This window comes from Cucumis sativus, chromosome 3 (genome assembly GCF_000004075.3).
Source record: "Cucumis sativus cultivar 9930 chromosome 3, Cucumber_9930_V3, whole genome shotgun sequence".
NCBI lineage: Eukaryota > Viridiplantae > Streptophyta > Magnoliopsida > Cucurbitales > Cucurbitaceae > Cucumis > Cucumis sativus.
Genome location: NC_026657.2, coordinates 11,830,611 through 11,855,436, shown reverse-complemented (window position 1 = coordinate 11,855,436; position 24,826 = coordinate 11,830,611). Strand labels below are relative to the sequence as shown.

The 24,826-nt window shown below is 36.1% G+C and overlaps 2 protein-coding genes across 3 annotated transcripts; both read right to left on the bottom strand.

Moving 5' to 3' along the window:
- Window positions 1–6,143: 6,143 nt before the first annotated feature.
- On the bottom strand, window positions 6,144–16,798 carry LOC101211771 (electron transfer flavoprotein-ubiquinone oxidoreductase, mitochondrial). 2 transcript variants are annotated; one of them, XR_004215696.1, is made up of 19 exons: window positions 16,154–16,798; window positions 15,361–15,437; window positions 13,914–14,020; window positions 12,974–13,055; window positions 12,784–12,892; window positions 12,661–12,707; window positions 12,474–12,548; window positions 11,508–11,624; window positions 10,262–10,330; window positions 10,061–10,153; window positions 9,558–9,660; window positions 8,360–8,484; window positions 8,124–8,173; window positions 7,925–7,991; window positions 7,542–7,621; window positions 7,079–7,207; window positions 6,920–6,986; window positions 6,635–6,818; window positions 6,215–6,423 (listed from the first exon to the last, which is right to left on the bottom strand). XR_004215696.1 is itself a non-coding variant. In XM_004147609.3 (18 exons), exons 1-18 carry the CDS (start codon window positions 16,650–16,652, stop codon window positions 6,340–6,342), a joined length of 1,980 nt encoding a protein of 659 aa, XP_004147657.1. In that variant the 5' UTR covers window positions 16,653–16,795; the 3' UTR covers window positions 6,144–6,339. The 2 variants fall into 2 exon arrangements, 1 of the variants encoding a protein (XP_004147657.1); XM_004147609.3 differs by lacking the exon at window positions 6,635–6,818 and having other exon boundaries at window positions 6,144–6,423; window positions 16,154–16,795.
- Window positions 16,799–17,382: 584 nt separating this feature from the next.
- On the bottom strand, window positions 17,383–24,826 carry LOC101211529 (protein TPLATE). Its single transcript, XM_004147608.3, is given in 8 exon segments — window positions 17,383–18,193; window positions 19,230–19,685; window positions 20,302–20,424; window positions 21,216–21,519; window positions 22,242–22,603; window positions 22,698–22,790; window positions 22,792–23,295; window positions 23,430–24,826. Coding segments are annotated over 8 exon segments (3,489 nt in total). The 5' UTR covers window positions 24,552–24,826; the 3' UTR covers window positions 17,383–17,668.

The window sequence follows — 24,826 nt, the reverse complement described above, 5'->3', positions numbered from 1 at the left end:
TCGTAACACAATTTTCCTTAATTTATTTAAATACAATATGAACTTTTTTTTAAGTAATTGTTTCTGTTGAATAAATTACTATTTTTCCTTTTAAGGATAAAACATTCTCAGTTTTCTTCCAATCTTAATATTATGTTTTTTTTTTCTCCTCTTTATAAATTAAAGGATTGTTGTTTTCGGAATTATAATAAATCAATGAAAGATATAAAAATAAGGAAGAAGAAAGAGAAAAAAAAGTACATTTTGGAAAAATATAGCATAATTTGGTTAAAAATTAGATTCAAAATTTAATTCAAATAAATTTTAAATCAAATCTCACCGTTAAATTGATTTTTTTAGAAAGAAAATTCGTATACATTTAAAGTTTAAATACTTCCAAAAAAAATATTTGATTTTGTTTTGATTTTTCTATAAATTTAATAAAATTCATTTTTTAGAAATTTATTTAACTCAAATTTATGAGAGATAGTTTAGATACATGTGAATTGGTTTTAAAATAAAATATTTGAAAAGGCAGAGAACAAATAAAAGACATAAAATAATTTTAAAAAATTAAATTAAATACGAGTACTAAATGCATAAACAAATCACAATTAATATTTATTTAAAGTTTATTTTGTAAATAAAATAAATTAAAAACAAATTTTTTTTAAGATTATTAAATTAATTAAAAAACAAGTCGCATTTGATAAATAAAAGAGTAATTTTTTATAAAAAATGAAATGGTAACACAGTGGAGAATTGAAAAGGTAAGATTATGGAGAATTGAAAAAGTAGGATTATGGAGTGGGAGTTTCATTTTCTGCTTTTTTTCATCGATTGATTCTTTTATCAATTTGATTTCTATCTTGTATCGTTTACTATATCAATACAGTGATCATATATTTTTAAACACTCTTGTTGGAGGGTTGAGTTCTAACAAATTGGTATCAGAGCACGTTGATCTTGGAAAAAGAATAATCATGGAACAAACAAGAATGGAGGAGAAGATGGAAGCACACGATCAAGAACTGAGCAGTATTAAAAATGAACTGCGCAAGTTGCTCACGATGGAAGAGAAACTATCGACAATTTCGAAAAATATGGAAGGTTTACAAGCCCAATCGGAGAAAACTCACCAGATGATGTGGTTCTTCATGGAATCGATGACGAAAGAACGATCAACAACGAGTGGTAAGGCAGTCGAATCGCTGGAACAAGAAAATTCGCCGACGAAATCCAAGGAGGAAGAAGGTTCAATTAGCAAAGCAATTCGAAACGAAAATCAAGAAAAGAAAAATGAAAACGACGACCGAAATTCTAATCGACACAATTAAAAAAGTTGAGATGCTTGTCTTCGACGAAGATGATCCAGATTTGTGGTTGTTTCGCGCAGACCGATATTTTCAGATACACAGGTTAGTTTTGAGGGCCCGACACTGCACTGGTATCGTTCTCAGGAGGAGAGAGATAAGTTTACTGACTGGTTAAATCTGAAGGAACGATTGTTAATCCGATTTCGTTCGATACGAAAAGGATCCCTTTATGGCCGATTTCTCCGAATACAAAAAACTTCAAGTGTAGAGGAATATCAGAATCTTTTCGATAAGTTGGTTGCCCCTTTATCGGATATTCAGGAGAAAATTGTCGAGGAAACCTTTATGGGAAGGCTGTTACCGTGGATCAAGGTAAAAGTGGAATTTTGTCGACCGACATGATTATCACAAATGATGCAGTACGCTCAGAAAGTAGAGTTTAGGGAGATCTTAAAGAGGGAAGCAAATTTGTCGGGATATGCTAGGGCAAAGTTCTCAAATTACCCCTATGTTCAGACTAAGCCAAATACTGCAAATAATTATCAGGAAAACAGAGGTAACACTGTATTTCCGATAAAAACTATTACGATGAGAGGATCGACGACCAATGAAAACAAAAAGGAAGGGCCATCGAATCGTCTATCAGATGCCGAATTTCAAGCCAAGAGAGAGAAGGGATTGTGTTTTAAATGTGATGAGAAATACTACTCGGGACATAAATGTAAGGCAAAGGAGATCAGGGAGCTACGAATGTTTGTGGTCAGGGCAGATAATGTAGAAGAAAAAATTATCGAGGAAGACATATATGAGCAAAATGAGTTGTGTACTATGGAATTAAACATCGAAATAGAAGGGGTGGTCGAGTTATGTATTAATTCAGTGGTGGGGCTGACTAATCCTGGTACCATGAAAGTTAGAGGAAAAATTCAAGGAAGGGAAGTCATTGTGTTGATTGACTGCGGGGCCACACATAACTTTATTTCAGACAAGCTGGTGGCGATGTTGAAATTGAACACGAAGGAGACTTCCAATTATGGAGTTATTCTTGGATCGGAAACTGCCATTAAAGGGAAAGGAATATGTGAGAGGGTGGAAGTTGACCTTGACGGTTAGTAATATAGAATTTTTTGCCATTGGAGTTAGGAGGGGTGGATGTAATACTTGGGATGCAATGGCTATACTCTCTAGGAGTGACTGAAATGGATTGGAAAATTTTCACCATGACCTTCTTTCATGAAAACAGGAAGGAGATAGTTAAGGGAGATCCCAGCTTAACAAAGACTCAAGTGAGTTTGAAGAGTCTGAATAAATCTTGGACCGATTCAGGCCAAGGTTACTTGGTGGAATGCAGAGCCCTAGAGGCAAGGATTATTAATATGGATCGACAGGAAGAGGAAGTGGCAAACATTAGACAGGAGAGAATTCAATCTGTGATAACTCGGTTCCAAGATGTGTTCGAGTGGCTGGAAGAATTACCCCCAAGGAGGGATATCGAGCATCATATACACTTGAAGGGAGGAACATATCCAGTAAATGTTAGACCGTATCGGTATGCGTTTCAACAGAAGGAAGAGATGAAGAAACCGGTGGATGAAATGCTATCATCCGGAATCATTCGTCCCAGTACAAGTCCCTTTTCGAGTCCGGTGCTGTTAGTGAGGAAAAAGGATGGGAGTTGGAGGTTTTGTGTTGACTACCGGACACTCAATAACATAACAATTCCATATAAGTTTCCTATCCCTATCATTGAGAAACTGTTTGATGAATTAAATGGAGCAAATCTTTTTTCTAAAATTGATCTTAAAGCTGGTTATCACCAAATTAGGATGTGTAACCAAGATATAGAAAAAACAGCATTTAGAACACATGAAGGACATTATGAATTTCTAGTAATGCCTTTTGGGCTAACGAACACATCAACAACTTTTCAGTCCTTAATGAACAATGTTTTCATATCATACTTGAGGAAATTTTTCCTTGTCTTCTTTGATGATATCCTGATTTATAGTCGAGGGGTAGAAGAACATTGTCAACATGTGGAGTTGGTATTGGAAGTGTTGAGAACTCACAAGTTGTATGCTAACAAAAAGAAGTGCAGTTTCACATATACGAAAGTGGAATACTTAGGCCACATTTTATCGGGGGAATGAGTAGAAGTAGATCCAGAGAAGATAAGATCTATCAAGCAGTGGCCAATTCCGACGAATGTACGAGAAATTAGGGGATTCTTGGGGCTGACCGGGTATTATCGTCGATTTGTACAACATTATGGTTCCATTGTAGCACCTTTAACTCAGTTATTGAAGGCTGGATCGTTTAAATGGACTGATGAAACTCAACAGGCTTTCCTAAAATTACAGGACATTATGATGACTCTACCAATATTAGCCTTACCCGATTTCAATATACCATTTGAAGTAGAAACAAACGCATCTGGGTATGGAGTGGGAGCAGTGCTGATGCAGAACAAGAGGCCTACTGCCTTCTATAGCCACACATTGGCAATGAGGGACCGAGCCAAACCAGTTTATGAGAGGGAGCTGATGGCAGTAGTATTGGCGGTGCAACGTTGACGACCATACTTGATCGGAAGGCAGTTCATAGTCAAGACGGACCAACGTTCCCTTAAATTTTTACTGGAACAGAGGGTGATATAGCCACAATACCAGAAGCGGATTGCAAAATTGCTTGGCTATTCCTTTGAGGTAGTATATAAGCCCGGCTTGGAAAATAAGGCACCAGATGCATTGTCTCGAGTACCACCTACGGTATCCCTTAATCAGTTAATGGCCCCAACATTGATTGATCTAAAAACTATTAAGGAGGAAGTAGAGAAGGATGAAAAGTTGAAGGAAATAATCATGAAGCTACAAAATGAAGAAGAAGTTAAAAATTATTCCTTACAGCAGGGGATACTGAGATATAAAGGAAGGTGGTGATTGCAAGAACTTCTTCGTTAATCCCTAACATTCTGCATACTTATCATGATTCTGTTATTGGTGATCATTCGGGGTTCTTGAGGACATATAAAAGATTGACGGGAGAGCTGTTTTGGGATGACATGAAATCAGAAGTGAAGAAATATTGTGAAGAATGTGCCATTTGCCAAAGAAATAAGACATCAGCCCTTACACCTGCGGGGTTACTGGTGCCGTTGGAGATTCCAAGTAGAATTTGGGAAGATATTTCAATGGATTTCATTGAGGGACTGCCAAAGTCGTGTCTTATGAAGTTATCTTGGTGGTGGTGGATCGGTTTAGTAAATATGGTCATTTTCTTAGTCTAAAACACTCGTTCGATGCTAAAGTGGTGGCTGAGTTGTTTATTAAGGAAGTGGTAAGACTACATGGTTTTCCCAAATCCATCCTTTCAGATCGTGACAAAATATTTCTGAGTAAGTTTTGGAGAGAGCTATTTCGGTTATCCGGTACCAAGTTGAATAGGAGTACCGCTTATCATACCAAGTTGAATAGGAGTACCGCTTATCATCCACAAACAGATGGGCAAACAGAGATTGTCAACAAAGCTGTTGAAATTTATTTACGTTGTTTTTGTGGAAAGAGACCGAAAGAGTGGGAGAAGTGGATTTCTTGGGCTGAATATTGGTATAATACTACCTACCAGCGATCCTTAGGTGTGACTCCTTTTCAAGCTGTCTATGGAAAACGCCACCAGCACTTGTTTATTATGGAGACAGAGAGACTCCAAACTCCACGCTGGATGAGCAACTTAAAGAAAGGGATGTAGCTTTGGGAGCTTTGAAGGAGCATTTGCGAATAGCTCAAGAAAAGATGAAGAGTTATGCAGATATGAAGAGAAGACATGTAGAATTTGAAGAAGGTGATATGGTTTTCTTAAAAATCCGACCCTACCAACAGGTTTCAATGTGGAAAAGAAGGAACGAGAAGTTGTCCCCCCTAAGTACTTTGGGCTTATAGTATTCTGAAGAAGATTGATTCTGTAGCTTATAAACTCGAACTCCCTGCTTCTGCACTAATACATTTAGTGTTCCACATTTCACAGTTGAAGAAAGCCTTTGGGGAATGCAAGGATAATGAGGAGTGGATACGTTTTCTGACGGAAAACAATGAATGGATTGTTGTGCCTGAAGAGATTTATGGATATCAGAAGAATAGGAAAGGTGTTTGGGAGGTTTTAATAAGCTGGAAGGGGTTGCCAAGACATGAAGCCACTTGGGAGAACTATGACGATTTTCTGCAGTCTTTTCCTGATTTCCACCTTGAGGACAAAGTGAAACTAGACCGAGAATACAATGTTAGACCACCAATAATCTACCAGTATAGTAGGAGGAAAAAGAAAATAGAAAATTAAGAGGGAGAGTGAGTTAGTTATTATGAGTGAGTGGGAGGTAGTTTATAAAGAAGAAGTGGGAGTGGGAGAGAGAGAACATTGAGTATTTTGTAGTGGAAGGCATTTCAGGGAATTCTTGAAAGAGAGAATTACAAAGAGTGGGAGTCTCATTTTCTCCTTTTTTTTTCATCTAATTGATTCTTTTATCAATTTATCAATTTGTTTCATTTTCTGCTTCTTTTTTTTTTCATCGAATTGATTCTTTTATCAATTTGATTTCTATCTTGTATCGTTTACTATATCAATACAGTGATCACTAAATACAGTGATCATATATGTTGTTGGAGGGTTGAGTTCCAACACAGCTTCTATAGAAAATTTTACTATAACTAAATAATCTTTTTTATCTATTTTTTTATATATAATTTTTTATTTATTTATATATCTTAATTGAGAAATTAAGAAAATCAGTCGTATTTCTTTACGATTTTCTTTATGATTGAATCAAATATTTATTGTCAAAAAATGGCCTTAAAGTGGAAAACTCAAAAGAAACTTGGCCTTTATTAATAAAAGATGTGGAATATGTAGGCTAATTAAACTAAAGATGTTAACAATGAATCAACGGTTTGCTTTATTGGTAAAAGATGAAGCCTTTTCCCTTTGAGCAGAAGAGTTCAAGGCAGGATCTCATTTATCCTCAAAGAATCCCACATCATTCTATATTACATATTTACATGACGGAGTAGCCTGGACCGCCACCTCCTTCCGGAACGCTCCACTCTATGTTTTGTTTTGGATCTTTAATATCACAAGCCTGCAAGAAAAGTGTCATTCATTACCAGTTCAACTATAACATTCTTTTGTACGTAGAATAATCTCTATTCTTACGGAAGTTACAACGTTATCCTAATCTTTCTATAAACGTTTCTAAACTATCCTTGGGGTAGAAATTTGTAATGATGACTCAAAAAGAAAATTGGGAACCGACTCCACCATCCTGTTCTAATTATCCCCACATACTTAACTGAGACCTTCCAATGATTTTTTTTCCAATTTAATACTGCCTTCAGTTCCCCTACTCCTGCAGCTCTTCCCTTGCTCCCCAAACACATAAATACATTCTTGATGAAGCTTCCCAGGGGTAAAAAGCTTAAAATGCATAACTAAAGCTGCATGCAGAAAAAGACAGTTCCCCTACATTCTTCCTGTCTGCAGACATAAGCCAAAGGGAAAAGAATTCTCTCTTCCTTCCATCAATGAAGGCAGGAGCTAAACATAGTTAACTGTAATTCATATGCACTGGACATTACCTTGCAATGAAGACAATTTTGAGCATTAATCTGCAACTTCATTTGGTCGTTTTCATCAGGTATATACCTACGATTCCACTCATGAATGAACACAATTAGAAATGATCAGATGAAAGTTACCAAGTACATGCCACAAACTTTAGTGCATATATGTATTACTCGTATACGCGGGCAGGACAATATCTTGACTCTGGTGCAGCATATTCTTTCAAATTTACTTCCTCGGGAATCCTGGCGTCCCTTAAGCGAAGGTGAGCTGGCTGATCATGTTCATGATTTGTGTTGCTCCTATATGAGCAAAAATGATTAACATATGTATAAACAAATTTTCAAACATTCATCAATAGTTGGAAACCAAATAAATATCAGAAAAAAAGAAAAATGGCACTTGCTGTCCACAGAACATATTATCCGGTCATTAAGAAATATCATTGCAAAGAAAACTTTGTGCCTTACTGGCACATTAACATCCAAGACCACAACATTTATCTTGATCAGCTAAAGCATTATACCACACACAAGATACGTTCAGTGAAAACCAAACAAGTGCCTAGCATAATCTACCTATATGTCCTCGATTGTTGAACAGAAACTACAAAAAGGAATTTGTATGGCATAAAACCTGTGTAGTGAGGTTGGCACATCAAATGACAAAAGATTATCAGGCTTTGGATAATCAATTGGAGTATGTAAACTTGCAACCTGCATAAATAACAAAGATCCGAAATTCAAAACAAAACACAATTTGATCATTATTATTATGTGGAAACTAGCACAATTGATGTTCAACGGTCAGTATTTAATTGGAATATATTTGCAATTGATAGATCTACATCCCCCCATCCCCACCAAAAGAAAAAAGAATAATAAAAAAAAAAGGCAGGCTCTTTTGATTAATGTCAGAATGGAGAAAGCCAAGAAAAGGACAAATTTGAGTGCTCAAAAACTAATGTTTCTTTATGACTAAGAAATAAGAAGCAAGGTTTTGAAATAAGAAATACTCACGTTTGTAGCTTCATGGTCAGGTTTCCCATGCTTTAGTGTGAGAGGAGACCTTCCTTTAAGCACGTAGCTGGCGGCAGAAAAGACAATGCAATGAAATAGTCACTGAACTTAGAATATAAGAGATTTGAATAGTCTTCACACATAAAAAATAACAATATTAAGTGATTGTAAACAGCTGAAGGTGAGGACGAATACATACTGCTCCAGAGCACTTATTGTCAAGCCAGGGATAAGACCATGCTCAAATGCCTGCAACAATAATATCAGGAGACAGAAGATGGAATTACAACATTTAGTGAAAACTTAGAACTCTCAGTCTATTTTTACCTCTTAAACTTCTTAAATATATAAAGTAAAAACAGATATGGAACTAAATATAATTATAAATATGCTCTAAAAAAACAAAGATGTGAAGACAAGAAAACAGATGCTTACAGGTCTATAGTTCCGAGCTCGATAAAGTTCTTCCCATATCCAACTACTTTGCAAACTATCCCAATACACATCCATTTTTGAGGCTCTATGAAGTGTGGCAAATGCAGCCTCAGCTGCCAGCATTCCTGTCAGAACATAGGCATTTGAATATTAGATCCATTTAATACATAATTGATACTTTGAAGAACGGGACAAAAATAAAACTAGTGCAGTTGGTATTGTCATTAAAAGCAAGTAATTCACGAGACTAAATTAATGTAGTAATTGTACAGATGTTTCTGTATTTACAAAAAACAATTTGTCAAGGGTGGAGACAAATGGCTGAGTTCAAGTAGACATTACAGCATTCAATTTAAAGCAAACAGAGTTTAGTTGAGTCTGACGTAGAAAGAACACACGAGCTACACAGAGTCCAGCCATAGGGATATAGGATAAGAAAAGAAGATTACACTCCAACCTCAATAGAAAGTTTGCCACAGGACTCTTGATTAAAGAAATTTTTTATGTCAAAGAACTAGTTGCCTAACTATGCTAAACAAGAAGAGAAAGGATAAACAAAAACTCTGAATATCTGACATGCTTCTTAAGAAAATGTTTGGCTATACGATGAGTAATCACCAATCATGAAAGGGAAATACTTAACGGAGATTTTGAGCATAAAGTCCTTTGCCTTTAAGACGTCGGTATTATCACTCAACTTCACAGTAGTCAATATCAAAACCAGAACAAAGAGACTGATTTTTACTTTTAAAAGAACTAAATATACATCAACACGTTAGGCAAAGTCTCTATTTGGTAAAAAAATGTTATGTTAGTCAAAGATAATGTTGCCAGGAACTCGCACCAGAAAACATAAAAAACTGCTGCATTCAAAAACCAGAATCACAAGGCAAACAACCAAGAGAACTTCTTGAGGAGGGAGGACACTAGAAGGCATAAGATATCAGTCTTTGATGGCTTATTACTTAATTAAGCTGTTTTTAAGACTGGAATTCAAGAAGTTAAAAGAAGAGCTAATATTCAGGAGGAAACAAGAGTTCTAGTCTTGGAGATATCTTGAACTTGGCTAAAGAAAGAAATGCATTCAACTAAAACAGAAAAGATCGCTTCGTCAGAAGTGATACAGAACGAACTATTCTTAAGGAGTTTCAGATTTTTATCAAACATGAGTTGCAAATCAGAGAATTTTGAGAAGTACCTGACTTCATTGCAGTATGCGTTCCCTTAATCTTGGGTACATTTAAAAAGCCAGCTGAACATCCAATAATTGCTCCTCCCGGGAAAACTGGATATGGAACAGACTGAAATTTAACTAGCATCATATTCCTATTTGATAGTATATGACAGTTGCTGAAAATAAAAGTAGATAGATCCTCCCCTAGCAGATTACGACTCACGAATCACAAATGAGACGGCTGCAATTACTTGTAACTAACCATTTAAATTTAGTGATAACACAATAACAACCTGTTTATGGATAACCATTCTTCTCTCCATTAACCTTAACTAACCAATATGATATTAAATATGTAAACAATAAAAAATAAACAACTTAGTTTGCATGTACTCAAAATATATATAATATTGCATGTTGATTTTGATTTTGGTTTTTAATTTTCCCAATTCACAAAGCCTTTCAATGTAGTCCGACGACAGATTTTAGATTTTTTTAAATTCTCAGTAGTATAAAGGTTGACACACCTGAAGACCGCCTTCATTTAATGTTCGAGCCCCATATTGCACAACTGTCCCACCTTCTAGAAGATCTTTGATGGCAGGATGGTGTTTTAATTTCTAACAGCAGCAAAAATCATGTCAAGCGAAACAAGATTTTTTAACGGGCTCAAAAGGGGATGCTTGTAAGGTGAGTGTTGTGCAAATAATACAATAAGAATATTATACCTGAAATTCTTCATAAGGATTCAAGAAAGGATTCTGATAATTTAAAGCAACTACGAGGCCGATTGAAATCTGTTAAATCAAGAGAAGCTTGAGTTAGAAATAAAAGACACATAGAATATTGCTCACACAGTCATATGCATATAAATTGCTTTGAAACCAAAAATCTATCAGGGAAATACATGCCAATAAACAAAGTTGGTATGTTTCTAGGATACAGATACACATAAATAAAATGGTAAAGAAACAAACAAAGACATCAGTGAGGTAGAAACAAAAAACAGAATTCTTTGGCCATACAAATATTAAAGAACATTTTTACTCTTTGTGATTATGTTAGTATCTGACGTCTCATAGGGGTGCCTTTTACAAGAAGTTCTTTTATAATCGCAATATATATAAACTTTTTTAGGACTTGGACTGGAATAATTTCATAACTCTTTGTTTCGGCTCTAATATATACCCGTATAAATAAATAACATGCAATCTTATTAACTAAAGAAATAACAACCAACTGTCCAAATAATCTTTTCTCATTTTTGTGTCTAGGTTTATAGTTTCTTCTAACACTAAAAAGGAAATGTATGTTAAAAGTTTTGATTTTTTGTAATGAGAATAACTACTAAAGAATACAAGGACATACAAAAAACAAGCCCAAAAAAGAAAGGAGCACCCCCTATAGAAAGGGACTCCAACAACGCAAAATAACAGCTATAGAATAGTTACTAAAAACTTTTGAAATCAAAGCACACAAAAAAAATATACTATAACCCATCAATGTAAGTTTTTAGATTAATTTGTGATTCAACATGGTGCTTTGCCATAAGTTCTATGTTTGAAACTCTGGAATGTCTCTTCCAATTAATATTGATTTTCACATTCTCGGCTTTCAACAAAATTTCAAATTCACAAGGGAGGAAGAATGCTAAAGTATTACTGTAACCTATCAACTTAAACTTTTAAAGTGGTTTTATATACATACACACAATCACACATATAAATAAGAAACAGATTTCATTTTTCCACAAAAAAAGAGAGAGAGAGAGATAAAGAAACAGATTTTATTGATAAATGAAATAAAAAGAGCTTATAAGGTTCCTTCCCATCATCTAAGGGTGTGTTACAGTTAATCCCGCCATGGAAATATATCTTATTGAGTGATTTAACATTAAAAAAAAAAAAATCTTATTATGGACAAGACAATGCATTACAATTTTTAAAAAAAGAAAGAAAAAGAAACCTGTATTACCTGTCTATCCTTCATGTGGTACAAAAATGAGCCTCCATACGTCTTACGGTCCAAAGGCCAACCCAAAGTATGCAGCACAGCTCCTGGATCATGTTTGCCCTCGTCTATTTCCCACACCTGAGTGTGTACAATCAATCATCTAGTTGTAAACATTGATTTGGAAGTATGTACAGATACGAGAAATTATGTGGAACTCCAATATCGTAAAATCCAAATCTGCAGAATTAGACTAGCATCTGGCAGTGAAGGGTGTGAACTTAACAATAAGTAATCTTTACTTAACTTTTTTTTATTTGTTCCTTTTCTTCTTTTCCTTATTCAAACAGAAAAAATTCATTTATATGTGGAGCGTGACAAAGTAAAAGTTTTTAATTAATCTTTTGAGTAGCCAATCAAAAGCCGTTAAAGTTAAAGAAGAAATAAGGAGTTCCCTTTTCCTCTTTTTGATGCCCAGAAATCTCTCTTGGAAGTAATATCAAGCTAGAGACAACCCAATAATGGTAGAGCCCGGGCCTGAGAATTATATGTTAAACATTAAACTAACTGATGAGCCAAGCCCCAAACTTTCTGCCCTTTGGTTGCAATGCTAAAATACCTTTTTGTTTTTTGTTTTTCTTTTAGGTGAAAAGTAGCAATTCCAAGCTTATCTCACTGGCAGGATGTTTCACAGACATCGTTAAAGGCATTAAACAGGGCAAAGGTCATAAACTGTCTAAGTAATCTCAACTACATATCCAGACCAGGTAACAAAAATCTTATATCTTTCATAAGAATGTTCCATTTCACCTTACCAAATCTAGCCTTTAACACTACTCAAAGAAATATAGGGCAACATAGTTGTTTTCGTGAAATTAGAAGTCTGAAACATTAACAGATCAAATCTCTAATGGAAAAGAGACTGATAGTCAGGGTACCTCTTTAACAGTAGGAACTAGGAAATAAAAAGTTGCTTAATAAAGTACTCACCTCTTTGATCCCCAAAGCATACGTCTGATGCTGAGCATTTACCTTCTTCCTCAAACTGTATTTTTTTATTAATTTCTGTTACATCATATAAAAAGACAAAAAGTGCAGATTGCATTAAATGGTAAAACTTAAAAGAATGGAATTATGATCACATATAACTCAAGCAGAAGCATATTATTCGTGATACCTCTGATATTGATCCTCGACATCCCTCAGCCAGAAGCGTTATGCGCCCTATATAGAAGATAAAGGACACACATTCGTTTAAGGTTAGCATTGAAACAGAGAACTGAAAAAAGTGAGATATAACCTCTCAGTTCTACACCAAGTTGATAATTATCCTTCTTTGAGCCATCTTTTGCTACTCCCATGTCATTAGTTCTAATGCCAATAACAGCGTCAGTTGTATCATATAACACCTGAAAAATTCACCATGTAATCTGAAGATATCATCATCCAAAACCTGATAAGCGAGAATGAGAAAGAACTTGAATGAATACCTCACTAGCAGCAAAGCCTGGATATATTTCTACCCCCAGCTCTTCAGCTTTCATTCCCATCCAACGAACTAACTGACTTAAACTACAAAAACAAGGAAGCATCCACAGGAATAATCTAATGAATTTTGGCAAGTGGGGGGTTTCTCTCCTGGTTACTGTACATCTCTCAGTTTTTTTAAATAGAAAAGAAAGCCGCACAAAGCATGACCACTTGGGTTGAGGGGGGTGAAGAAAATACAAAAGAAAAGTTCAATAAAAATACAAAAAACTCCCTCCCCAAAATCAAATAAGAATACGAAATGTTATATCCCATGGGCAGTTGTAAATTTCTGATACTTAAAAAATTATAAAAACAAATATGGCACGCGAAATGTAATGTCAAATCTTAACAATACTCCAAGACCTGTAAGGAAGCTTAAGCATACAATAACAATATGTGTGATTTATGAAGGAATAACAAGTGAAAAAGAAGTGCCAGTTGAAATAAAGAACTCTGTTTTCAGTTCTTTGCCACAGGAGGATACCACTTCCTTTAAGGATATGATTAGCTATCTGGAAAGGTAGATTACCCTACTGATGGATACGTTAAGGGAGGAGGGCTTAATACAAAACACCCTTTCCTTTCTCTTTGACTAAATTGGTGTACTCAGCTTATGGGAAACCACATAAAGATGCAAAGAATTTTAAGTTTTTTTTCCTTCTTTTCTTCATTCATAAGAGTGAACAAGGAGTCTTTACATTCACTGATATACATTCAATCTACTAAATACATGGAAATTATTCTCAATTAGAAGTGTTCAAACTAATCTGCATGCAGTTTAACTATCCCAAGGAACTATTCTATGTCATACACAGTATAAGGTACAAGAAAATAGCATCGTATAACCTCATACATGGTCACTTAGACTAAGACTCAATTCAAAACATGATAAGTGAATACCTTATCACATAGTTTCCTTCATTATTAAAGGGACAAGGAAGTGAAAAGGCACGATTTTTTGTTAGAAACCAAAACTTATCAGAAGTCACAGGGACATTGATTGGTGCCTGCAAAATAATTGGCAGCAAAGATTAATTCTTGAATTAAAAAAAAATCATCACCAGAAGTTTTGTTATGGTAAGTAAGGTTCATCTGTTAATTCCAGATAGAAACTCGAAAATTAAATAAAAACAAGTTTATAACATTTACTAGTTGAAAATTCCTGAAGCAAAGAGTTTCTGAAATCTCAAAGATGCAAGAGTAGTTATTTTAGCTAGTCATTTAGAAACATGCAGATTTAAATAACAAACTAGCTTTCACTAGGAGCAAACGGAAGTACAAAAAGACCATACAAAAACTCAAGCCCACAACACCTTGTGGAGTCAAGATTACAAAAGTGGGACTCCATTTTTTTAAAACAAAGGCCGTTCCAGTAATTTTTAAGATTCAGAAAAACCATTCAAGGAGCTATTAGTTTCTAAGAAAATCAGTTGGAGGTGTGTTTTACGTTAGTTGAAAGAGAATTATGTGGTATTTAGGGCATGTTTGGAATACATTTCAAGTGTTTAATTTAAAAATTCAGTCGTTTTGGAGAAATTGGAGTGTTTGACAGTGTACTTTAAATAATTTTTAGAGCAAATACATTTGATCCCTAAACTTAGAAGTCGTATCAATTTAAATCCTGAACTTCGGGAGTTGTCCTAATTTAAACCTCAAACTAATAGTCATATCAAATTAGACTCTGAACTTTTATAAATGTATCAATTTAAATTTTGAACTTTCATAAATAGATCAATTTAAACCATCAAGTTTCATAAGTGTATCCAAATAAAACATAAATTGAGGGAGGTTTTTCCTCGCTTCTTCTTTGGGTTTTTCTTGTTCTTCTTCTGCTCTTTTATAATTGGAGGATTTAAATCAATACAATTATGAAAATTCAAGGTTTAAATTGATACACTAATAAAAGTTCAAAGGTTAATTTGATATAACTTTTAGCTTGCGGTTTAAATTGATACAACCTCAAAATTCAGAGTTTAAATATACTATTGTTAGTTTATCAGTTTAAGGTTTAAATGGATATGACCCACAAAGTTTAGGATTTAAATTAATATTTTCTATAGTTTTCATCAAAGGAGTTTAAATAAAAATGAATTTTTAAAAAGCGTTTTCTTTAAAGTCAATCCAAACGTACGCTTAATTGATTGCTTTCAAGGAGCTTTTTCCTCTTTTTATTTGTGTTTCTGAAGATGGTTCTTCCTAATTAGACCTTCAATTTTAAGGTTCACGGACAGAAAGAGTATTTGGGTTTTTCAAAGGCAGAAGAACTCTTGGAACCATGGATTTCATTTCCTATATCTTCGGTTTAACTGAATTGCTATAAAAGAGAGAAAAACTAAGTAAAATATACCTCATCCTCTTTCCATGTGGGGATTAGTTCATCCAATGCTCGGGGTTCAAAAACATTTCCGGAGAGGATGTGAGCGCCTGTTGAGAATCAATAGAACAGTTAGAAGGTTCAATAAATCGAAAAGATTTCATAATAATTGAGAAACATAAGTCTCCATGACGGCATAGGATAGACACTTAACATTTCCCCAAGAAAATCCAATGCTGCTTCCCATCATGGGAATAAAACAAAAATAAATCATAGTTAATAACATCCAAATGAACTTCTAATTTCAATAATGATGAGGGGCACCACGTTCATGACATGAATCCCCTTTGAAGTATTGCATCGTTCCATCAACATTTCATTCAAAATCATCCCTCAGCTGTGCAACTGTCCTTCAGATGTTCCCTAAATCTTCTCCTACTCAACTGCTCATTCTCTAAAGTCCAAGAAGATAAAGCACACATTGCTAAGTTCTAAAATACGTCTAAAATGCAAATTAAAATGGAACCCAGAACTTTCCCCCACCACTGTTGGAGGGCCTAGAATGGCTTGGCTGTCATGCACAACCTGATGAGACCAAGGGTCTCAAATTATTTCAATCTTCAAATTTCAACACAAGCATGCAACAGAAGGGCACTAAAATTCAGATTATGAGGCAATTTGATATACTACGCATGTCCACAAATAGAGACAAAGAGAACAAATCAACAGTTAAACAACCAAATTATCCAAGAAACTGCAAATTAAAACACAATTGCACACACTTCACATCTACAATGGTCCATCTGAATATGAACAAGCAGCTTACCAACTTCAGCGCCTTTCTCCACTACACAAACCGATAAATCAACACCCTTTTCTTGACACATTTGCTTCAACCGAATCGCCGCAGATAACCCAGCAGGTCCGGCTCCAATGATGACAACATCATATTCTATAGACTCTCGTTCCGCCCCACTACTAAATCTCCTGACCATGTTCAAGCAACTCCAAACTTTTCCTCTTCGGTAACCTCTTAAATCATAGTATTTCAGCCGATTCCCATTAGTAAAAACGCGGTTAAATTCACCATGGCACCCGGAGAAGCTGGAATATCGATGCTGATGACAATGTGAGAAATACCCAGATGGAAATTTTGAAGGATTTGCCACATTTGGTTGTCTTTGAGTGAACTTGGAGATGAAATGAGAGAATTGAGGTGGAGAAGTTGAGGCATTGGCGCGTAGGTAATAAATGGAAGAAGATGAAGTAGAAAGCGATTTCTTAGGAGATTTGAATTTGGAGAGTGTAAAACGAAATTGAGGCATGATTGTTGAAGCACTGGGGGATCAATGAAGAACTCTGAGAATTGAACAGGATTGAACGTTAATACAGAATGGCGAATGCCATGGCTTCTTGTACGGCAGAGACGTGAACTAATTTTTTCTTTCTTTTACTTTAATAATTTGGATAAGCATGGATTAATTTGCCTCTGAATCATGACGATGATCCATATTTCATAACTATCCAATCTCAAAAATAAAAAATAAACAAAATTCTCTCTTTAATAGAAAGGAACTTAACATGAGTAATCGAGGCTATTAGTGCAATATTGTGTCAATGGACTCTCCACAAATCAATCTTTTTTGGTTAAACTACAAATTTAAATTTAAATTTAAGGTAAAATGTCCATTTTTACCTCTAAAAGCTTATAATTTATACAATTATGATTAATCTGGAAGATTAGATACCACCTCACAATTGTGTAAAAAAAGAATGAGATTTATGAAACAATAAATTATAACTTAATCTTATACCAAAATCGCATCATTGAAACCATATAGTCCCATATGCTCACCACACAACAGTTTCCTTATTTCTTAACCAAAAAGAAACCAGTATTATTTTAAACACATTTTAAGGATGGAGGTAGACACTAAACATTTGTAACATGAAGGACACAATTGAAACCTGTCCAATAGCTCAAGAACATTATACTATAACTGCAAATATCATACACTTTTTTCTGTCCTTTCTTTTCTTTAGTAAGAAAATGGAAACTTTATCAAAGGATCTAAAAATCCATTAGATACATATCAGAAACACATCGATAACCTCTAAAAAAATGAACAATATCAGAACTAACAAATACATGATACAAATACACAGTAAGTCCTTCCGTGGGTGGTGAGGGGGGAGAGGGATGGCAAATGATAGAACACTCGCAGTCAAAATTACACAAATTTTGGCTAATCAACATTATACCACAAGGCAGAGAATCTACATATCCAAACCTTTTCTCACTATGGAAATAAGAAACAAAAAAAAATGAAAATGAGGTAACTTAATTAGCTTTGTTTGCTCTATCTTTACATAACATGTGCCATTCCTGAAGGACTGCAGCTTGAAGAGCAAGATGTTCAACTTCTTCTGCAGTTAATTTTGACAACGTTGATGGTCCTTTACCGTTTTCCTGACCTTCTTTCTTCTTTCTTTCTCCTTCGATCTCTTCGACTTCTTCTTCTTCTTCTTCTTCTTCTTCGTCATCTGATTTTGGGGTCTTTGGTGGAGGTTGGGCTGCTTTGAGCAAAGCTATCCGTTCCATTGATATCTTCAGCCTTTCTGCAGCAGCTACCTTGACTTCCTCTTCGGGCATGTACTCAACGCCTCCGTCAGTTATGTCATCTAACCAACCTTGAGGATCAACTTCAATTTCCTTTGTAATTGATGCATCAGATGCTCGAACAACGAATTTGCATAGCATGGTTGTTGTTTCATCGCCCAGATCCACGTTTCTGCTTACTTCACTAGCTCCGAATATCATCATCCCCATGAATCCCCCATACCATGTTTTTGCAGCCAAACAAAGCTACAAGTATCAAATAGCAACAGGTCAGTAATGGTTCCATGGCTACTCTATTTATTAGGTAAGTGTAAGCTTTGGGACGAATTAGCTTCATCTTCCCAAGTGTAACATTTATATTCATCTTAATCTTCTGGTAACTGTTCAAGCATTATAAATTCAGCTCACCCTCAGCCAGCACAAAGGAACAAAAAGATGCTTTAAAGTTAAACAAGTTAATTCAAAGTTGACAGCTAAAATCAAGGAACACCAGGAATCGAGTTAAACGAGGACGCTTAAAATGTACAGAGAAGGAAAGAGAAAATTATGTTCTTAGAAGCTTTGAGGAAGGGGTATTTAAACTAAATATTAACTATCTGTAGTTAGCCAACAGCACTATCAACTCTAATAAGAAGCAAGGTCACTAAGAGTCGAAATGGCAACTGAGCATGTCTTGGGTTGGGATGACAGAAAATTTTAATCTCCATGCATCCCACCTTATTCCCCGAATTCCTCTTTCTACAGCATTCCCTGATTTTATTCTTATCCATCAAACCAAACACAATATTGGTTGACTATTCTAAACAGACTGTGTAACGTTTTTGTAGGTGCCAAACTAAGCTTGATTCAATAATATTGCCATCCCCCACCACGCAGTTGTACTAAAAAAAAGAATATTTCTTTAGGGTTTTTTTATTGGGACTTCCCTGTCAAATTCTTTTAGGCCACATACTACCACAGATAAGTGATAGCCAAAACTAACATTCCTATCTTCAAGGAAACTTAGCCCAAAGAACTCTTCCCAGAAAATCATCGATTAAAACTTGCAATCTATGTTTTAAAAAACTAACGTCCCTTTTTCAAGATATGGAGACCATCACCAACGCAGGAAAAGAAAATAACAAATTGAAAAGATATCATTCCCCTTTTTTAGGAAGCTTAGCATGTTGAAGCATATATATACTTGATCAAGACAACAACTTTCATTGAGAAAATAAATAAAGCCATGGCACAAAATCCCACAAAAAGCAACCCAATTAAAGAGAATTGCATAGAACCTCACCTGAAAACCAGCCAAAGTTCGAATAATATACGAGCAAACACTGTGGAAAGGCTTGCTGGACAAAGATTTCAATCCACTTAAAAAAGGAGATGCTCCATATTGCTGTGCAGCAGTAGCTTTGAAGCCAGTCCCCTCGTAGATATAAGTGCCAGTATATTCTACAATTGCAGGTAAGCTGGGCCATAGGCGGAAAAACTCAACAGGAGATATTCTATGTGGTGAGAGAAGATCAGTCAGCGGGATTTTGTAAGGAAAGCACCTCAGAATCACAGGTTCCCCTAGCTCTGGCCTTAAGCTTCTCTTTTGTCTGATAATATGAGAATCTTCTTCTGTGTAATCACCTTCGTAATCTCCAGCCCCACCACTTCCGTAGAAGGGGTAGTATAAGACTTGAACCCAAAGGGCACATCTCTCAAAATGTGAGACACCGACTGTTACACTGCACAGAACTGGATCCTGGAAAAGGGGGAAATTGCAGAGTGGTGAGAATGTGTTTCCTTAGGAAACAAGGCAAAAGAGGGCAAGTGAGCAAGTTTTTTGTAAAATCAAGAGAAGTTAATAACACTTAATCCCGTAAGCAAAATAAGTTGTTATGCCATGACAATAAAGTTTAAAACATTCCGTAGCATCCTCCTAGAACAAGCTAAAAATTTTGTTTCAACGTAGGCCTAATATTTGAATTAGTAGTTTAGTATGGAGAACAAAAGATACTACTGCTACGTATTAGAGCTTACTCTCCTTCTCTAGTACCACATCTATTAATTTCAACCGCTTAATGCTAGGCTGCTAGCCTGTAGCTGACTCGAGCATTCTCACTCTTGATTAAAATTTCATGGTGATTCTAATAGTTTCGCTAAAAACCTAGATAACTCCACTCAAGCATTCTCACTATATATTCTTATTCAAGCGTAGATAGGATTTTAAACAACCAAAGCTAAAAGTAATTTAACAAGAAATATGAACATCAATAGTTCACATACTTTTTCTGTCACGTGACTGAAAGTTCACATTAACCAATAAAAAGAAAGAAAAAAAACAAGAAAAAATAAAATGATTTATTACAAATGGGTACCTGTGACACGAGACTACGCAGCTGTCTCACTGCTTGAGGAGAACCATCCATGAAATATAATGCTCCAGACAACCCAACTCGAATATCCACCCGATTCAATTCAAGTTCAGTTAAATTTAGAACCTGCAATATGTCAATGGACTCAATACATTCACACCTAGAAAAGAACCAACTAAATATCTAACAGAAAGCAAAAGGAGGTGAACCATGAAAACATTTTTCAGATATTCCTTTATTCTTGATGGTAGAAATTGGGGATATTAATTTGAGTTTCTTCAGTTGTAGCTCTTTCTAGGCTTTCATGGGCTTTGACTTTCTACCGCCAAGCCAGTAGATATACAGATCTTTCTTGGGATTCATGCTTTCAAGTTTCTTCAAGCTAAGCCAAGCCAGTCTTTATATATAACTTTTCAATCTGATTTTTCAAATCTGCTATGAGCATGCAAACTCCTGTCTGAAGGAGAACTTCCTATTTTTTATCAAAAGGAGAGAGTGTTGATGGGTAAGGATTGCCGGCAATTATTCTCAGTACATAGTATGAAGTCTTGGCCAAAGCACCCATTGAAATATTATATGAGATATTTGCATCATAAGGTTTTGAGCGTGACTCCGCTTCTATAGGGTATAGCTCCATGCAGTGTTCTAGTGCTTGTCCTTTTCTATACCCGACAATTTGGGTCGCTTCTTATAACGCTTGTAGATAGATCTGTACAGTGTTTGTAGGCCAGATTGAAAGTTGGTTCGACCCAATGATACTAAGTTTTGCTTCTCTACTATTGAACCCATATTTATTAAGGGTATAGACATTGTCCTGATATATTATGGATTATTAACATAATATTTCCTTTAGAAAAAATCAAAAGAACCTAAATTAATAATTTCTATCCAGTAACGAGAAGAGAAACATTTTTAACCTTCAAATGTAGAGTAATCCTTCCATCACTGGAGTTTGCCAAATGATATGCTTCCACATAGCACGGATCACTACTGCCAGTCAAAGTAGTTGCAGTTGGAGGAACCTTGAGAAGAGTAGAATCAATTCCTTTTGTCAGCAAAAGAGTTAATTCACTAGGTTCTGGCCTCCAAAGCTCTAAAATAGCCTTGTGAACTAAACCTTCCAATTTTCTGTCCTGAGCTGCTGCTGCTTCGTAGAATTGCACAGTTAGTTTGTGATGGCTAAATGGGTAATCTCCTCTGGCTTCACTAACCCCAGCCCATCTGTAAATGATCATAATCGATTTCGTTAAATAAAATTTTCACTCGATTAATTATTAAATAGAAAGAGACAAAGAATAGTATAATTGGAACAAAAATAAAAGGGAGATCCTAAACATTGAGCAGCATTTTGAAGCAAAAAGATAATCAATTTTACATAAAGACAAAGACCATGCATAAAATAAAGATGTTTGTGACTACTGCGAGTACCCCAACTCACCTAGGACCACGTAAAGAAGCCTTTAAATGATAGAAGTACAAAAATTACAAAACAAAAAATCTCCCATTAAAAATGTAAACAACTCCCTCAAAATAAGAAACTCTAATTTTTCATAAAGTACACCCAGAATCACGTCCAAGAACCCAGCCAAAGACCTAATAATCAGAAAAAACTCAATAGGAAACATTCAATGTAAATTTTTGGAAGAAAGTTTTTTTTATTAAAGATATGAGGTATTAAAGAACATGGGGGCAAGAGAATTTTTATTTTTTGGAAGGAAGTAAGAAGTAAGAAGGTATTAAAGAACAAAGTCATCCTTTCCTTTAGAGAGAGCCATACCACAAACAAGAACACTACTTTATCGCCCATCAGAAAAAAGGAAAAATCCCAATTCAATATTTCAAGAACAGAGAGAAAAGAGAGTGTCTCTAGAGGCTATCGTCATTTTTTGCCCTTTTCTAAATTTATAGAAAACAGACATTTCACTAAAATAATATATACTGACCTGCTTTCTGAATTGTTTGAAGCATACTTAATTCTCTGAAGTATTAAACGGCATTGGTGTTTGTTGACTGAATCTGCCAAGCCATTGCTTCGAAATTCTTCAAGTTCTTTAGTCAGTAACTGGCCAGCCCTAGGGTGACGCGATCCTAATCGCTGAGCACACAAAAGCACTGCCTGAACATCTTGAAGTCTATTTGTTGTCTCTGCTGCTGAATCTACGTTGAATAGAACCTTGTGGATATTTGTGATGATGATGTTCAATGGATCGTCAGGGTCGTCAGCTAGAAGGGGGTCCAAACCTTCAAGGTTAATATGCTCTGATATAGCCCAAAGAAGACGGGCACTTATTCTTGGGGTGTTTACCTGCCACATCATTAAATTGATGATAAGGAACCATTAAAAGCAAGGTCAATAGATTTAACAAAGTAGAAAAGTGAGATATAACTAGCTGAAATACCTCGCGTAAATCTTTCACAAGTTCACGTTGCAAGTTTTGCAGCCTTGTCTCATTCAAAATTTGATCTTGAGATGCCCCATCTTTGACTCTTTTTTACTCCTCCTCTGGTATCATATATATGGCATAGTCTAACTAGCAACTTCAAGTAACAATCAATTGCATATGTGCGGCCATCACAATCCCACTTGACACAGGGCCTACAGACTTCAACAACCTCCAGTGCGGGCTCTGTCCAGTTTAGTGCTCCATAACCAGTTCCATAGGCCAAGGCTCCAATAACTCTGCTCTCCATCCCAGTGTTCTTCTGTTCAGGCAAAGGTAAAGATAACTGAAAGCAACTTTCCACCAATGAAGCAACTAATTCCTCCCTGAACAAGCCTTTACTAGTAACGGAATTAAGATCATCTCTAATTCTAGCATCTTCAAATAAAGAAGCAATATCAGTTCCTGCAAGAGGCTTTTGACCTCTACGAACACTTTCCTTGGCAAAAAGGTCGACACAGAGAGCCGTACGGCAAATACATGCTAATGCGTGCATACGATCTGACTCTGCTCTCAAGTTTCTCACCATCAGAAGTAGTCTCTTAAACAATGAAACCTACTAACAAAAAGATATCATATTGTCAGGGTGCAAGCCTACTCGGAAGGTCGATATTAGATCTTGTAAAGATATTATCTAATACACCACAAAATGCAGATAAAAATAGAATAGATGAATATGAATACACATACCTGCATATGCAGATCAAGGAGGTGAAGATTGGTAACAACGGCCCGAACAATACTTTCTCTAGCAGAAGAAAATTCTTGCCTATCCCAGAGTGTAAGAATTGCTATGATCGACTGTGAAGCCCATTCAGGCTTCCCACCAGGCACATCAGCCAAGTACAACATATTAATCCCTACCTCAAAAATCAATGCCGGTTCCAACGATGAAGCTAAAAATGGCGCTAAATGGGTAACTACATCTGAGACTCCCACTAACCTCTCCGCACTTGAATCTGTAATGGCCCCATTGCCAGTAGAAGATTTCGAGAGTTTACTGATGACTTCGGCTGCCCCAGAAGCTACAGCCTTTACTGCATACACAATTGGAAACACAGTGGCCCTAAAGTTCTCCACGGGCAAAATCAAGGACCTCGCCATTAAGGCATTTCGCTTCTTCCAAACAAAGTTCGCCATTGATGAAATCCAATTGGACCTAATAGCAAGTGAATTTTCACTGTCCACCAACTTATCGCCTGCCAATCTACTCATTCTCTTCGAATCAAATTCCTGGAACAGCCTTCCGACTGACTCAAAGGCAACCTTCGAAACAGCATCCGACTTATCCAGCATGTTTTTCCCAATCCGCGACCACCAATTCGAGACCTTATCAAGCAGACTAACATTATTCTCACATAGCGTAACAAGATCATCCCTAGCAAGAATACACCCCAAAGTTTCAGTGATAGAGAACCTCAAATTATCACTAGGGGAATCAAAACAAGCAGAAATTTCTTTGTGTGAGTCAGTAATCAGCTTGGAAAGGCGGTAAGAAGGGATCGCAGCGAGAATTGAAACTCCGGCAGCGGTGACATCGGGGTCAGGAAAATCAAAATCAGTGCGAATGCCAGTGCACACAATGTCCCAAAGATCGGCAGTAAGACGCGTAGAGCGAATAAGGTCAAACGCAAGTTTCTTACAAACAGCAGAAGCAGGGGAGGCTACGATCTCCTCAACGGCGGACTTGGCAATAACCGAGATGTCCCGGCCGGCGGCGGATTGCTGCAGAGCCTGGAGGAGAGCGCCGGATTGACGAAGGGCATCGTTGGAGCGAAGGTCGGCTTGGATCTGAGCAAAGAGAATGTCCATGAAGATATGCTCGGGATCCAAGGAGTACGAAACGAGAAACTTGAAGAATTACTCAGAGAAAATAGGGCCTGAGAAACCAGCATAAATTGAATTGGAGATTGTTGCGTGCTCGATGGAGAAGAGGAAGAAGAAATGGGAATGAAGATTAAGCCGGAAGTTGGAGGTGGCAATGGCGAACGGACATGGTTTCGATGACTGAGCTAATGGTCTCCGACGGGAATTCGGGCTGCGGTAGCTCCTTTCAAAATTGTGGGCTAAGGCTAGGAGTGAGCCCA

Excerpts from the sequence above, each read along its gene's own strand:
- LOC101211771 (XM_004147609.3), bottom strand. The coding sequence starts at position 16,652 with ATGCCTCAATTTCGTTTTACACTCTCCAAATTCAAATCTCCTAAGAAA. Across the intron at positions 14,021-15,360 it reads CCACATGGAAAGAGGATGAG|GCACCAATCAATGTCCCTGT; the intron begins GTATATTTTACT and ends ATTATTTTGCAG. Across the intron at positions 13,056-13,913 it reads GAAGGAAACTATGTGATAAG|TTTAAGTCAGTTAGTTCGTT; the intron begins GTATTCACTTAT and ends TTGTTTTTGTAG.